General features: G+C 36.3%; 1 protein-coding gene across 5 annotated transcripts in view; it reads right to left on the reverse strand.

Annotated features, from left to right (window-relative positions):
• WDSUB1 (WD repeat, sterile alpha motif and U-box domain containing 1) overlaps nt 1-17,236 on the reverse strand; it is a 37,491-nt gene that overhangs the window by 3,846 nt on the left and 16,409 nt on the right. For all 5 annotated transcript variants that reach the window (XM_070731575.1, XM_070731574.1, XM_070731573.1 and 2 more), the window contains exons 9-11: nt 16,558-16,737; nt 10,021-10,161; nt 182-402 (exon numbers count right to left, since the gene is read on the reverse strand). In XM_070731575.1, coding sequence (XP_070587676.1) covers nt 224-402; nt 10,021-10,161; nt 16,558-16,737 — 500 coding nt within the window. In that variant the 3' untranslated portion in view covers nt 182-223. The remainder of the gene's footprint in view (nt 1-181; nt 403-10,020; nt 10,162-16,557; nt 16,738-17,236) is intronic.

Here is a 17,236-nt window from a genome sequence, read left to right on the forward strand (position 1 = left end):
TTTAATATAAATATCACAGCAGCCAGGATTTCATTCAATAACCAGACACTTAAATCATTAGTAACACCCAATAGCTGACATCTGTCAAGGATCAAAGTATTTGAGCTAATGTTATCTATTATCCTGTAGTTTAAAAAAAGTGTCAACAGGAAGCTGCTCACCTTTTAAATGTTTTACATACCTTTAGATCAATTTCCTCTAATTTTGAAAAAAAAACCAGTCTTTAAGGTGCTTGCTTTTCATTATATTTTGGCTGACTTTCCAACCAGCGATTAATAGCCATTTTTAGGGTTCGGTTTGGGGTAAGTACAAGTCTTTGAAGAGGGAGATTCGTCATTGGACTAGAACGCCGTTTTTTAATTATCCAATTTTCCATTGCTGCTTTCTCATAGGAGTAGCCATCTAAAGAAACAAACAAGCATTCCTGAAAACAGTCGTGCTCTATAAAGTGCGCCTTAAAGCAAGCTATCAAGTCTATTTAGATAGAAAATGGGCCAACTTTGTATCAATAGACATAAATGTACATATATTATTTAGAAGACATCAATAAGAAGTTTGTAATTTATTGGATACAAATCCAATTAATAATAATAATAACAACAACAACAATAATAATAATAATAGTAGTAGTAATTGTAATCCTTTAATTCAATAAGAATCTACTAACGTACAGATGTAAATACTGTGTTCAGTTCTGGAGACCTCACCTACAAAAAGATATTGACAAAATTGAACAGGTCCAAAGATGGGCTACAAGAATGGTGGAAGGTCTTAAGCATAAAACGTATCAGGAAAGACTTAATGAACTCAATCTGTACAGTCTGGAGGACAGAAGGAAAGGGGGGACATGATCAAAACATTTAAATATATTAAAGGGTTAAATAAGGTCCAGGAGGGAAGTGTTTTTAATAGGAAAGTGAACACAAGGACAAGGGGACACAATCTGAAGTTAGTTGGGGGAAAGATCAAAAGCAACATGAGAAAATATTATTTTACTGAAAGAGTAGTAGATCCTTGGAACAAACTTCCAGCAGACGTGGTAGATAAATCCACAGTAACTGAATTTAAACATGCCTGGGATAAACATATATCCATCCTAAGATAAAATACAGAAAATAGTATAAGGGCAGACTAGATGGACCATGAGGTCTTTTTCTGCCATCAGGTACTTCTATGTTTCTATGTAAAAGATTAATACACTAGAAAATTTCGTTAAATACACTTTACTGTTACACAAAATCATTCAGCACCATTGCTTGAAGTGACGAAGTGTCATGTCTTTTACATCTTTTACAGCCACACTGAAGGCTCCTGCTGCTTTGGCAGCAATTCAGACTGGAAGTGCTGTCTGACTAGTCATTCATATTCAGACGCTGTGAGGCGGCTCCTGAAACAGCCACGCAGAGCTTTTGAAAGGCCCCAGCATGGCCAATTAATCCAAATAGCTTTGCACTGCCATAATGCATACATCTATACCACGCTGGGATCAGGTATGCTGGCTCAATATCTGGAGGGCCACTATGGCAGAGAACTGGGCTATGTGAGAAGGCCTTTCTTGGCAATTTAAATGCCTGCTTTGCAGGATCTGGACTATACAAGGATTATCATCACATACTGAAATTTTCTTGGCTCACAGTATGTCAACAGGGAAAGCATGTCTTCCCAGCTCCCTCAAAACTGTATATTATACTTACTTAAGTCCTGTATATTATACTTATTATACTTATAGATGACAGCCTCGTTAAAGGCTACAATTTTTAGAAGGACATTTTTACAATTATAGGCAGAGCCAATTCAAATGGACTTCACTAAAGACAACATTGAAAAAGCATTGCACGGCCTAAATTCTTCCCTGTCAATCGGACCTGATGGACTATGTGCATACTTCCTAAAAAAGCTCTCCACAGCCATAGCTGAACTACTAGGCATAATCTTTGAAAAATCCTACAGGACCAGTTCCCTATCAAACCTATGGTCACTAGCAACGATCATCCCCATCTTCAAAAAGGGAGATCCCAGTCTAGTAGAAAACTACAGACCAATCTCTCCATGCTGTGTCACATATAAATTCATGGAATCAATCATAAACCAATCCATTACCCACCACCTGGAAACTAACAACCTACTTTCAAACAAGCAATTCGGTTTCAGGAAAAAATTATCCGGCAATCTACAACTACTACGCTGCAAAAACATATGGCCCTCAAAACTTGACCAGGGGAAAACAATAGACACAATTTACATAGACTTCTGTAAAGCCTTTGACTCAGTGGTTCACAATAAACTATTTCTAAAACTGAAATCCCACAGCATCTCTGTATCCCTACATGACTGGATAACTGCATTCCTGTCACAGACAACTCAGACAACATTCCTGGTAACAGCAGTGTACCCCAAGGCAGTGTACTAGGACCAACACTCTTTATACTCTAGATAAATGGCCTTTGCGATCACATTACAAGCAACTGCGTTCTCTTCGCTGATGATGTAACCGACAACACTTATCCTCCAAAAAGACCTTGACTTTGTGTCAGAATGGTCAAACACCTGCCAACTCCAAATCTCAACCAATAAATGCTCTGTCCTACACACTGGCAAAAAGAATCAGAACATCAAATATAAGCTGAAATAAACAAGACCTTGCAGATGACTCTTATTATGTCAAGGACCTTGGAATACTCATATCAAATAACATTAGTGCCAAAGCCCACTGCAACAACATCACCAAAAAGGCTTCAAGAGTTGTTAACCTAATTTTACATAGCTTCTTCTTTGGTAATATCACACTATTAACCAGAACATTTGCTAGACCAATCCTTGAATACAGCACATCTGTCAGGAACCTACACCGCATATCAGACATAATTACATTAGAAAGTGTCCAGAGATACTTTATAAGAAGAGCACTCCATTCCTCTACCCGCAACAATATACCTTATGCAAGAAGACCTGAAATCCTGGGCTTAGAAAGCTTAGAACTATGTTGCCTTAAGCATAGCTCATAGAATTATCTGCTACAACGCCCTTCCAGTCAACAACTTTTTCAGCTTCAACCACAACGATACACGAGCACACAACAGATACAAACTCAAAGTGAACCGCTCCAAATTTGACTGTAGAAAATATGACTTTAACAACCGAGTGATTAATGCCTGGAACTCACTACCCGACTCCGTGGTTTCATCACCTGACCCCCAAAACTTTATCCTTAGACTGTCTACTCTTGATCTCACATTATTCCTAAGAGGTCAGTAAGGGGCGTGCATAAGTGCACCAGCGTGCCTACCGACTCTGTCCTAATGTTCCCTCTTATCAGTAACCATCTTATGGATATAAACTATGTTATATCTATGTATATTACCAATACATAATTGACAAATTAGATAAATAGGTAGGTAGGTAGGTAGGTAGGTGGGTGGATGGATGGATGGATGGATGGATGGATGGATGGATGGATGGATGGATGGATGGATGGATGGATAGATAGATAGATAGATAGATAGATAGATAGATAGATAGATAGGACTGCTACGTGAGAATGACATTTTTACAATTGTAGGCAAAGCCTTTGTCCCATTTTTTTTTAAATGCAGTTTTGACAAAAATTGAGATTGCACAAGATTTCTCAATTTTGCCATTCCCAATATTTCCAAATAAGGATATAAACATATGTAATACTAAAGGAACACATGTATCTGTATTTTCCTTGTATTTTAAACAATCAATTTTACATAGCTACAACTACTTGTGGGGTAGAACAATGTTTAAAAGGAAACTACACCAACTTTAGAGCAGAGGTCTTCAAACTTGACAACTTTAAGACTTGTGGACTTCAACTCCCAGAATTCTCCAGCCAGACCTCTGCTTTAGAAAGTTGGCCTACAAATAATTTGTATAAAGCAGTTTTGTATACTCAGATCATGACCAATTAAGCTACATTTATAATTTTGTCCAGATAATTTTTAAAGTACCATACCATGCTGGTAAATTGTATGGTTGTGGTTTTTTTTAATTTTTTATGATTGCTGTTCTTTTTAAGCACTATTAACTTTGAAAGTTTTTCTTTATAATGTAGCTACAGAACTTTTTCCAGACGTAGCAAAAAGACTGATCATTTGAACATATGCTTACTTCGTCAACAAGCTAGATATAAATAATATAAATTATATATATATATACAGTATATACTATTTCCTTCTCTCTCTCTCTCTCTCTCTCTCTCTCTCTCTCTCTCTGTGTGTGTGTGTGTGTGTGAGAGAGAGAGAGAGAGAGAGAAAGTAATATGAATTTATAGTAATATAAATAATAAGTGCAGTAGTTAAATATAGCAATATCTACAGTATCTCATTGTTTTAAGAATTAAAATACAGTATTCTAATCAAATATATCTGACCCTCATACCATATAGCAGTGATGGCAAACCTTTTTTCCCTCAGGTGCAGAAAGAGTGTGGGCATGCACTATTGCATATGCATGAGTGCCCACATTCATAATTCAATGCGAAAACAGCTTCCCCCACCCCCACCCCCGGAGGTCCTCTGGAGGCTGGAAATAGCCTGTTTCCCAACTTCTGGTGGGTCCAGTAGGCTCGTGTTTCACCTTCCCCAGGTTCAAAAGGCTTCGCTGGAGCCTGAGGAGGGTAAAAATGCCTTCCCCCATCCCCCTGGAGGCACTCTGGAAGCCAAAAACACCCTCCCCAGAGCCAAAATCAGCTGACCGGCACACACATGCACATTGGAGCTGAGCTGGGGCAACGGTTCGTCTGCCAGCAGATATGGTTCTGCGTTCCATCGGTTCGCCATCACTGCCATATAGCATTCATCACACAATATGAATATTTTTTCATCTGGAAATCTGATTTCCATGAAATTAAAATGACAAAATAAACAAGTGTCACTAAATATTTTGTACTGATGGATAAACACATCTCACTCACTCCTAATTTGCTATAAGTGAACTAGAATTCTCAATATTCAGAGTCTGTTACTTTAATCCTGAGTTTAAAATTAATTTCCAAAAACTCATCACAAAGTTGCCAAAAGAATAATCAAAACTGCTACAGATAGTCCCTTGTGTCCTAAGCTTTTCATGTATAAAACAGAAGCACAAAATTGTGATGTGACTAGGAGATAAATGCATTTACAAACCGATATTCAGTTTTGCTAAGAAAAAGAAATAATGTATAAATGTACTGTACTGCCAATTTTTGTACAGGGTGCTGCCTACTTATTTAAGTCACATAGACTTTCCAAAGAATTTAGAAATCTACTTTCCCTCACCTTCCTTTTGAAATAAGAATGAAATAATTTAGCATATTCTGCATAAAGATATTGCTTGCCTTAATGCAGACATCAAGAACATAGGCTTTCAAATGTGGGGTCTCCATTTCCATTGTGCTTAGCTACAAAAGTTACTTTTCAGGAATGTTTCTTTGGTATAACTTCATATGTCCATCCATCCAATAATTCAGAGCCATTATTATCATTGCACATCATGTATACAACAAAATTGGTTTAGCCTCTACTGATGCAGCCCATCAATAAACATGACTTTGGGCAGCTAACAAATTAAAAACAGAGTAAAATCAATAACCAAAATTTTAAAAAGCATAAAATAGCAGCAGCAGACTTTCACTGCATCCTACAATTGATACAACCAGGAACTGGACTCGTCCTATATTATCAGGACTCCTAACCTGATGGCAAAACCAGGTCATTAAGGCCCTGTGAAAAGCTAGAAAGTTTAGGGTGAGTTTGATCTCTGGGAGATGGTATTCCAGAGAGTGGGAACCATAACAGTCTCTTTAATCTTGCCAGATGGCCCACCCTTGCAGATTGGACCTGGAGCATACTTCACCTGCTAGATCTAATAGGATGGGAAGATACCAGTATAGAGGTTCACAGCTTCCTAATTCCTAGTTCAGCAGAAATAACTTCCCAACCCATTTTGGGTTCTTTATTCCTCCAAAACTAATTACTGAAGTTCATAGGGCCTTTGAGAATAAAGCTTGGCATGGTATCAAAGGCTGCAGTGGGTAAAATAACTAAAAAAGAAATGCTTAACTTGTAAAACTAAGAATTCATTAATCATTCACAAATGTCTAAAGTTAAAATCCTCATTAACTTATTCAAATATCCTGAGGAATTAGGAAGCATCCTATTTTGATATCAAGTACTGATAGAAATGACTTTTTACAAAACAAGGTGAGATGTCTCATGGTGCTGGACAAGCAGGGAGGGCAGGTCCATTGAGTAGGTGCAGTGCAACAAGAGGAAGAGAAGTAGGAGAGAAATAAAGTCTTAGCTCATTTAACAATTCAGTGTATTTGTTTGGGCCAAAAAAGTGAATCAATTTCAATGATTTGGATTTTGTTTTGTCCAGATCATTCATCCCCCTAGAACAGTGATGGCGAACCTTTTTTTCCTCGGGTGCTGAAAGAGCGTGCCCAACTGCTATCGTGCATGCATGAGTGCCCACACCCTTAATTCAATGCCTGGGGAGGATGAAAACAGCTTCCTCCAACCCCCCAAAGGCCCTCTGAAGGCTGAAAATGGCTTGTTTCCCAACTTCTGATGGGCCCAGTAGGCTCGTGTTTCACCCTCCCCAGGCTCCAAAGGCTTCCCTGGAGTCAGGGGAGGGTAAAACATAGAAACATAGAAGACTGACGGCAGAAAAAGACCTCATGGTCCATCTAGTCTGCCCTTATACTATTTCCTGTATTTTATCTTACAATGGATAAAAATCCTCCCTGCCCCCTCCCCCCCCCCAGAGCTTTTCTGGAAGCCTAAAACACCCACCCAGAGCCTCTGTGTGAGCCAAAAATCAGCTGGCTGGCTGACACACACATGTATGTTGGAACTGAGCTAGGGCTACAGCTCACATGCCAGCAGATATGGTTTTACGTGACACCTGTGACACCCATGGCATAGATTCGCCATCACTGCCCTAGAATGGTCTGGTTGAATGTCTGACCATTCTGTCAACGAAGCGAAATTTAATTCCACTCTATGTATACTGCTACTGTCAATCAAAATGTGTACTTATGGGAAGGCAATCCAACTTAATTTCAAACCGGGATGCATTTTCGCAGTTATATGCATTACAATGTCAGCAGGCAACTTCAGGATGGCAGACCTTCCTGTGCTTTTCCACTGTCAGACAAATGACGTTGTCAGTGAGAGAGGACAGGGATTTGTTGAACCTCTGACTTTGGGCAGAGTAAAATGCCAAGTGAAAATTAGGATAGTTGAAAACCCCCATTATCATTTTGGCAAGTAGACTGGTTATCTGATATAACGCCACACAATAGCATCAATTTTCTCTATTTGTTCCCATACACATAAGTAGGCACAGCCAGTGACCAGAATGAATGCATGAGTCACAGGAATGTTTCTGTGAAGTTTTAAATAGGTGCACCAAGAAGGCATCACTCTTCTCACAATTACTTGCCTGCTTCTGCCATTTGCAAGGGTGACTCTTTCATCAACGCCAACATTATTCCTTTGTTTCTCAGTGAAAAGACAAGTTTCCATTTGCAATAGGTGCAATCAAGATACCACTCTAGTATAAACAGTGCATTCCTGGCAGGAAATCACTGAAGATTCCTCATTTTCCCCTGTCAGATCTGACTTGCCGGCTCACCCTAGCCACAAACTCCTTGTTGCCTAATCTCTTCCTAGGAATGATGCCTGAAGGGTAGCTGCTTGCTGACAAATGCAGTTCCAGCCACTAGCAATCACTTGATTACTGAGTCAGCTACATCTATAAGTTCAGACTATGTACTCAGCAAACAAGCAAATCTGCCCCCAGGGCCAAGAATCCACAAAATCAGCCAAATGCCCCTCCTCTATCGCATATCACCTTTGTAACTTGTAAACTCCTTTACAAAATGCCTATGTTCTCGTGAGCTCTGTTTTTACAAACTTTATACTTAACTGAGAACTGAATGATAGCCATTCTGTAATCCTTTGCCAGAGGGATGCTGCTTTAAAAAAGCTAGGTTGACAGATTGTTTACATGATTAAAGCAATCGCCTCCCATTATTCAAACCCATCAGTTTTCAACTGACAATTTATATGTCCATAAATATATGCAATACTATTAAGTCTCAAGTGTGCATGTTCTATGATTATCTAAGTATTGCCCACAAGATTATATGCTGCAATGTCCTGCCTGTCAACGACTACTTCTGCTTCAACCACAACAACACAATAGCATATAACAGATTCAAGCTCAATATTAACCGCTCCAAACGTGACTGTAAAAATACGACTTTAGTAATAGAGTTCTTGAAGTGTGGAACTCATTACCAGACTCCACAGTATCATCCCCTAACCCCCAACATTTTACCCTTAGACTGTCCACGGTTGACCTCTCCAGATTCCTAAGACCTCTCCAGATTCCTAAGTAAGGGGCGTGCATAAGTGCACTAGAGTGCCTTCCAACTCCTGTCCTATTGTCTCTCCTATATCCTATATATCTCTCTTCTATCCCTATATCTTTCTTCTATTCTCTCATTGATTTATTTTATCCTATATTCTCTCTTCTATTCTTTCTCTAATTCTATTTCCTCGAAGGTGTCCTCTATTACCTTCATTGTGTATTATTGTGTATTGGAATGAATGAATGAATGAATCAATCAATCAATGAATCAATCAATCAATAGTTCCTATTGGTTTTATTATTTTAAAATGCTTTAATATTTTGATTATAGTATATTTGTTTTGAATTGTAAGCCACCCAGAGACACTGACTAAGATGGTGGGGGAAAAGAAAAAAGGAAAAGGAAAGGAAAGTAAGGGAAAGGAAAGGAAAGAAGGAAGAAAGTTTAAATGAAGCAGTAAAATGCATCCTAACGCCTTTGAAATAGTAGCCTTGAGGCTTGAGGACAAACTCAAATATTAAAACCAAGTGTCCAGGCTTTAAAAAAAAACTCTTTAAAGAATGTTTATAAATTTGGGGACCAAGCAACAGGTTTACATTCCAGACTGAAAGGGCCAACATTTAAGGGGAACCTTTGACTGTCCTTGCCATGAATTGTAGTACAATCTCCCCTGAAACCTTGTAAAAAGACCCCTCTTAAAACCAGGAAATTTTCAATAACATCACAAAGAGATTGGTCTCTGAGGCTCAGAATTATGCTGGCCAGATAAGGGATTAAAATTTGATAACATTAAACCCAGCCCTGAACTTTCAAAACAGTCAATTTAAACTACAAGTAGTCCTCAATTTACAACAGTTCGCTTAGTAACCATGCAAAGTTACAATGTCTCCAAAAACATTGAGTTATGACCCTTTTTCACACAACCATTGCAGCGTTCCCATGTCACATGATTTACATATGGATGCTTGACGATTGACTCACATTCTGACAAGCAAAGTCAATGGGGAAGCCAGATTCATTTAACAACTGTGTTACTAATTAAACAACGGCAGTGATTCACTTAACAAATGTGGCAAGAAAAGTTGTAAAAAGGGGCAAAACTCCCTTAACAAATTTCTCACTTACCAACATAATTTTTTGGCTCAATTACTAGCTGTAATTCAACATTTTAAAAGAATAAACTGTATTTTTAAATCCAAAAATTCTGTTAATAATCAGGTGTGAGAAAAGTTCCAGCTTCTGGCTTTACACAATGTTGCTTCAGAATTAATGAGATGTTCTTTAACTTCTTCATGCATCTTTGAAATGACAAATATGAACATTATGTTGTATTGGGCAGCCAGTTATACACATAATAACGTGAACATAGAAAAGCCACCTTTTGGACACACCCTCCATCGTGTATAATATCAAATTGTCTAATAAAGACTTTCATAGTATCATGATTATACTAAGATTCGTTTCTATTGGTTTCTGGGAATGTAATCAATATGGTGATTATTAAAATTAAAAATGTTTTTCCTGTGCCTTTGATAAAAATAAAGAATACACAGAACTTACTTTATAAATATATATACTTCATTACTAAATCTCTACCAAAACGATATTTGCAACTAAGCCATCTTCAGTATGCTTACCTGCAGCAATCACTGGCTCTTTCATAAGTTCTTTGGTTATGGGGCACAGGAATTCATCAGGAATATCTAGAGAAGCAGATTTCATCTCACTCCTGAGTTCCTCAATGTTACGCAAAATTTTACTGCGAAGACCTAAAGATTCTGGAAAAATCACATTAGAGACTTCTTAGTGACTAGATCTAATTGAAAAATAATACAAAGGAACATACAGTTAACTAATTGTGTAATATGATTCTCTTTTTAATATTAAAAGCTGAAATCACGTCTCTCTATTAAAAGTTGCAGAGAGAATAGTTCAAATAATGGTCTTATGTAAAGTTACCTGTAAAATATTACATTCACTTTTGCCTATTTATTTTTAGCTCAAGTGACAAAAAGACATTATAAACTGGAAAAAAATATAGCCAAGAAAACAAACATGAACACTTGTTTTGGTTTGATGTAGCCAAATAGTATCTCTAAATGGCCATGTTTTGTTGTAATGTTTGAAATAGCATCTTTTGGAAACTTCACACTTGGATTGCACCAATAATCCTGTAGTAAATTATACTGTGATATTTTGTTTCATTTGCTGCTCACTTATTGAATGGTATTCAATGATACTAATAAACATCACAAGTATCATCTCTATCTGAAGAAATAATGCTGGACTCAATTTTTATAAAAAACAATGTAAATTTATTTCAGATTTGGAAATGATTTAGATAGGAACTCATTAGGGTAGAGCCTAATTATTACTGATGACCTGGTGGTCATCTTCCTATCCAATAAACGTTTGTAGAGAATTTAAAAAAGAGAGAGCACAAGAGCCAAGCAATTACCATAAAATAATAAAAGATGGTCCATTGTCTTAATTTTCAGTTTATGAATTTCATTTATTTTTATACAAAAAATAAATGTTTAAATCTGGGAAATCTGAGAAATGCTTTATATTTCATGCTTTAAATCTGAGAAATGCTTTGCATTTCAAAAGGACAAAAGTACTTGTAGGTCTTAATAGACTTTTGCTGAACTGAATGATGCATTTGAGTAATCAAATGATAATTGATAATGATAATTAGATTACGGATAAGGAGTGAGATATGAGAAAAAGTGATCTGTACTTGTCTCCAAGAAGGTTGCAGGCATTTTTTATATCTTTTGTATTTTTTATCTCTGAATCTTGGGCCAGTAAGGAACAAATGTTTGCATCTTCTTCATGTTGTTGTTGTTGCTGTTGTTTTAATAACTTTTCTAATGTAACCAACTCCATGATCAGTTTATATATATATATTTTAATTTCTCTTAAATTATGCTGTCCATCATGCTATCCTTAAAACCCACCTCTGCCGTCAGGCATGGGAAAACTGAAATAACTTCCCCAGGCCTATATTGTTTATATATAGTTTATATTGTTTATATATATTTATAATTCACAATACATGTCAAGATCTAGAGACTCTCTGGATTTGCATGCAAAATAAAGAAGGTTCTGTCATTAGAATTGGGGTGATCTATAGGCCTCCAGGGCAATCCGAGGAATATGACAACAAGATGGTGGATGAAATTACCCAAATGGCAGTAAAGGGAGATATTGTGGTTATGGGTGATTTCAACATGCCTGATGTTGACTGGAATATCCCCAGTGCCCTTACATGCAAAAGTAAGAATATAGTAGAGGCCTTTACAGGAGCAGCTCTGGCACAGCTGGTTAAGACACCAACTAGAGGGGAGAATATTCTAGATTTAGTTTTTACGAATGGGAATTGGGTTTCAGATGTCAAGGTGGGAGAAAATTTAGGATGCAGTGACCATCTATGTTTGTGGTTTGATGTAAAAACTAATTGTGAGCAATCCTATAATGCAACCAAAGTATTGGATTTCAGAAAAACAAATTTTAATGCAATGGGGGAATATTTAGAAAATGAATTAAGGGGGAGGGATAAAATGGCAGGAGCGAGCACCCAGTGGACTGTATTAAAAAAGGCCATCTTAAAAGCCACTGGACTGTATGTAAGACAAATAACTAAAGGTAAAAGGAAGAAGAAACCGCTATGGTTTAGCAATGATGTAAAGGCTATAGTCAATGAAAAAAAGGCTGCCTATAGGAGGTATAAAGAGTCTGGAAGTATAGCTGATAGGGAGGTGTATAAAATGAGACAGAAGGAGGCGAAACAGATAATATATGCTGCTAAAGCCTCAAAAGAGGAAGAAATGGCCAAATCTGTAAAGAAGGGGGATAAAACCTTCTTCAGATATATTAGTGATAAGAAGAAGAAAAACTGCGGCATCACGAAACTTAGTACTGGGAATAATACATGCATTAATGGGAATAAGGAGATCGCTGACCATTTCAATAGCTACTTCTGTTCAGTTTTCTCAAAAGACACCGTACAAAATAATACTATAGAGGGATATAGCATTGCTTCCAGCTGTACGGATTCAGCTCCAGTGATCTTAGAAGCCGATGTCTTAGAAGAACTTGAACGATTAAAGATAAATAAGGCAATGGGTCCAGATGGCATCCACCCCAGAGTTCTTAAAGAACTCAGATCTGTCATTACTACCCCCCTGACTGATTTGTTTAACCAATCCTTGTTAACAGGAGAAGTTCCTGAGGATTGGAGAATGGCCAGTGTTGTGCCTATTCACAAGAAGGGCAGTAGAGAAGAAGCTGGTAACTACAGGCCAGTTAGCTTGACATCAGTTGTAGTTAAAATGATGGAGACTCTACTCAAAAAGAGGATAAATCAGCACCTAAAAAACAATAACTTATTGGACCCAAATCAGCATGGCTTTACTGAAGGCAAATCATGTCAGACTAATCTCATTGATTTCTTTGACTATGTCACAAAGGTGTTGGATGAAGGTGGTGCCGTGGATATTGCCTACCTGGATTTCAGCAAAGCCTTTGATATGGTTCCACATAAAGAGCTGATAGATAAATTAGTGAAGATTGGACTTAATCCCTGGATAGTTCAATGGATTTGCAGCTGGCTGAAGCATAGACATCAGAGAGTTATTGTTAATGGCGAGTATTCTGAGCAGAGTCAGGTTACAAGCGGTGTGCCACAAGGGTCTGTTCTGGGTCCTATTCTTCTTAATATGTTTGTGAGTGACATAGGGGAAGGTTTGGTAGGGAAAGTTTGCCTATTTGCCGATGACTCTAAAGTGTGCAATAGGGTTGATATTCCTGGAGGGGTCTGTAATATGGTAAATGATTTAGCTTTACTAGATAAATGGTCAAAGCAATGGAAACTGCAGTTTAATGTTTCCAAATGTAAAATAATGCACTTGGGGAAAAGGAATCCTCAATCTGAGTATTGTATTGACAGTTCTGTGTTAGCAAATACTTCAAAAGAAAAGGATTTAGGGGTAATGATTTCTGACAGTCTCAAAATGGGTGAACAGTGCAGTCAGGTGGTAGGGAAAGCAAGTAGGATGCTTGGCTGCATAGCTAGAGGTATAACAAGCAGGAAGAGGGAGATTATGATCCCGCTATATAGAATGCTGGTGAGACCACATTTGGAATACTGTGTTCAGTTCTGGAGACCTCACCTACAAAAAGATATTGACAAAATTGAACGGGTCCAAAGACGGGCTACAAGAATGGTGGAAGGTCTTAAGCATAAAACGTATCAGGAAAGACTTAATGAACTCAATCTGTATAGTCTGGAGGACAGAAGGAAAAGGGGGGACATGATCGAAACATTTAAATATGTTAAAGGGTTAAATAAGGTTCAGGAGGGAAGTGTTTTTAATAGGAAAATGAACACAAGAACAAGGGGACACAATCTGAAGTTAGTTGGGGGAAAGATCAAAAGCAACATGAGAAAATATTATTTTACTGAAAGAGTAGTAGATCCTTGGAACAAACTTCCAGCAGACGTGGTAGATAAATCCACAGTAACTGAATTTAAACATGCCTGGGATAAACATATATCCATCCTAAGATAAAATACAGAAAATAGTATAAGGGCAGACTAGATGGACCACGAGGTCTTTTTCTGCCGTCAGTCTTCTATGTTTCTATGTTTATATATGGTGTGTTGCGTGCATGTTTTTAAATTATGGGTTTTTAGTTTAAATTATTAGATTTGTATTACATATTGTTTTGCTACTATTGTTGTGAGCCGCCCCGAGTCTACAGAGAGGGGCGGCATACAAATTTAATAAATAATAATAATAATTAAAAAATCCAAATTATATGATAGTATGGGTAGTGGATAGATGTGCTATATCAAGTCATCAGAAGGTATTTAGATTCAACACATTCTTTCCTCATTTTTGGATGTTGCAATGTCTCAGCCTCAGAGGTTGGGAAAAGAAACTGATTTTCACTTTTCTTTCCCGAAGTCAGAGCATTCTGTCTGAAGTAGGAAAATGCAAGCAATCCTGTAGTTAATCTGATTTCTCTCAAGGACCATAAGACTGCAGCCTCAGGAAACATTAATTTAAATTATCACAATTATTACTGCCATTTCTTAAAGTTATTTCTGTTTGGAAATACTAAGCTAGAAGATTTCAAGTGTTAAAATTCAGAGAAATTGCAGCCACTAAACACCCACTTTTTAAACTATTATCGCTCTTGAATCTTAGGAAAAAAAGTTAACACAGTTGAAGTAATAATCTTGAAAACATTAATTTTGTCAAAAAAAGGGAGGGGGAATCTCTGAGTTGTTGACCTACTCAGGAATTTTTTTTCTGACATAACGGAACCAAAAATAATTTATTTTCAAGTTGCAGAGATCAGAATCTATACAAGTTCTGAAGATAAAAGAAGAACAGCTTAGAGATATGTTGTATGTATAATGTGAAAAGGAAAAAAAATCCTCATAAGGATTTTTCAAGAATAAGAATTTTTTTCCTTGTTTTCAAATTAATCTATCTCTACATAATTTTGACAGGAAATATTGAAACAGGATGTCATATTATTGGGTAAAGTTACATAGAATAATAAATATTGTGCTAAAAGTACTTGTGAGTCAATGTTTTTTCCTCTCCTCCCTTGTATCTCATATTTTCTTTCCCCCTCTCTCCCTTCCTTTAATTTCCTATTTTTATTTGTATTTTATACATTGATAAAACAATAAAAGTGAAAGATGCTCTAAGTTATATAGAATAATGTTGTTTACTCTCTTTTAACTAAAATGATAATAAAGTGCATTTCAGATTTCAGTACTGTACAATTCAACTTTTGGTATTAGAAAAAGCGCAGTAAATATTTAAGTTAACAACAGTTCTGTTCTACAGTGATCATGATGAAGAGGTCCTACACAACTGTTTTCAATCATAGTCATAGTCCAATCGAGTTAAACATCAGGAAGACAATTTTATATTCAATTATATTCTGAAAAATATTGTGCAGTAAAATCATGGAGGAATCACACACACCTGCAGGTACACCTGCCTTCTTCCTATTCAGAATTATGCAGATCAGCAAATTCTGCTAACGTATTTCACATTTTGTTTATCCACCTTGCATTACAGATCACATTATGATCAACTCTGCCAAGTTTCTTCTTATTTTCCTGTTTGTAGCTAGTAATTAATTCTCAGTAGTGTCATTAAAGGTCCCTGTACACTGACGTGTTATTATGTTGATATTTCCACAGAGTGATGGTGCACAGGCGGGAGGTCAGCCTACCTTCAATCCCACTGATTTCAATTTTTATATAAGCCTATCATCAGCATTATCTAATTAGTCTCAACTGATAAGCTTTGGCAACTTTGGTATCCTTGAATAGTCAACAAAATTCATGGAACACGAAAGAGAACAACTATGAAAATTATGGATGATTTCCATGTATATGAAACTCACAGATAATTTTCATATATACCAATGTATATTTTCATATATTTATTTATAAAAAGTAATATGGTTTTTAAAACTTGGAAAGATCATTTGGTGAAATAGCTTTGAGGTTTTTACTAGTGCAACGAATACTAAACACAATTAAAAGACTAATAAAAAAAGGAAGATCATTCATTTTCAAATGCATTTGATTCATAAACAATTCCATTCAACAAGTTATTTCTTGTTAAAACCAACTCTGTTATACAATCCTCATCCTCATTTGTTTATATTATCAAATCATTATTTGATTACCTGTATGGTTGTTTCATATTAGAAAAAGAATCTGACAAGGACTAAAAATCAAGGAATAGAATGTATTTGAGTATAAGAGTCAAATAATCTGTATCTTTTACCTGAAGTTCTATAACTTGTTTACAAAATCAAGTAATTAGGCCTAAAAACTGTTGCTTAGTTTCCATGTCAAAGCATTTATATAAAATTATGTATTAAATGACAATCAGTTGATAATACATCATAGGTTCCCACGAGAATGAAATATTTTGACAACCTGGACTTGTTATTTTTCTAAATATAAAATGTTCATATTGTTCTACATTAGGCAAAAAAAATTTCAAACATTCCTAAAACCATGAATGTTACTAATAGGTATGCTGGGTGTTTTTTTGCATAAATTATGTTCAGATTAAATCAGAATATTCAGCTTGAATAATACTGTAAAATACTTTATTCAATGGTCTTACCAATTTTTAAATCATCAGTCAAGCTCTCTTTTGTAAGATTTAACAATTCTTTACCATCAATGTTGTTTCTTTTAAAAATTTCAACTAGATCTTGCAAGTTATGTGTTTGAAGCCAATTGGAAACTTCTTCTTCTGTCCAGTTATTAACAGAAATCTTTGATTCCTGTATCAGACAACTTCCTGAGAAAAGAAGGAAATAACACATATCAAAATAATTAAAACATTGCTCCAAGCGTGAAGGGTTGCACAAATATATAATATATAAAGGAGTGCAAGAATATATCAGAAGTATTCTGGGGCACAGAGTATAGAAAAGATTGGGAACCTCTGTGTTATACAATTAGAAGACAAATATTAATCTATTATTTCCCTTTAATGTGTTGATCCAGACACATGTTCAATTTATGTTTCTTTGTGCTGTTAAAAAAACCCCTAATTTTATTAACCTGATTCATTTTTTCACCTGTGTTTCCAAAGAAGTACTTTTGGAAGGTTGAGAGATACTTGAAAACAGTATAACATGAGCAGTAAGGAAAGAGTGAATTGAGAACAGCCACTCTATCCTAACAAACAAATAATTTGGTTTCAGAAAAAAATTATCTTGCAATCTGCAACTCCTTCACTGCAAAAACATGTGGACTATCAGGGCAAATCAATAGGTGCAATTAACATTGAGTTC

The sequence above is a fragment of the Erythrolamprus reginae genome, chromosome 1, assembly GCF_031021105.1.
Source record: "Erythrolamprus reginae isolate rEryReg1 chromosome 1, rEryReg1.hap1, whole genome shotgun sequence".
Taxonomy (NCBI): Eukaryota; Metazoa; Chordata; class Lepidosauria; order Squamata; family Dipsadidae; genus Erythrolamprus; species Erythrolamprus reginae.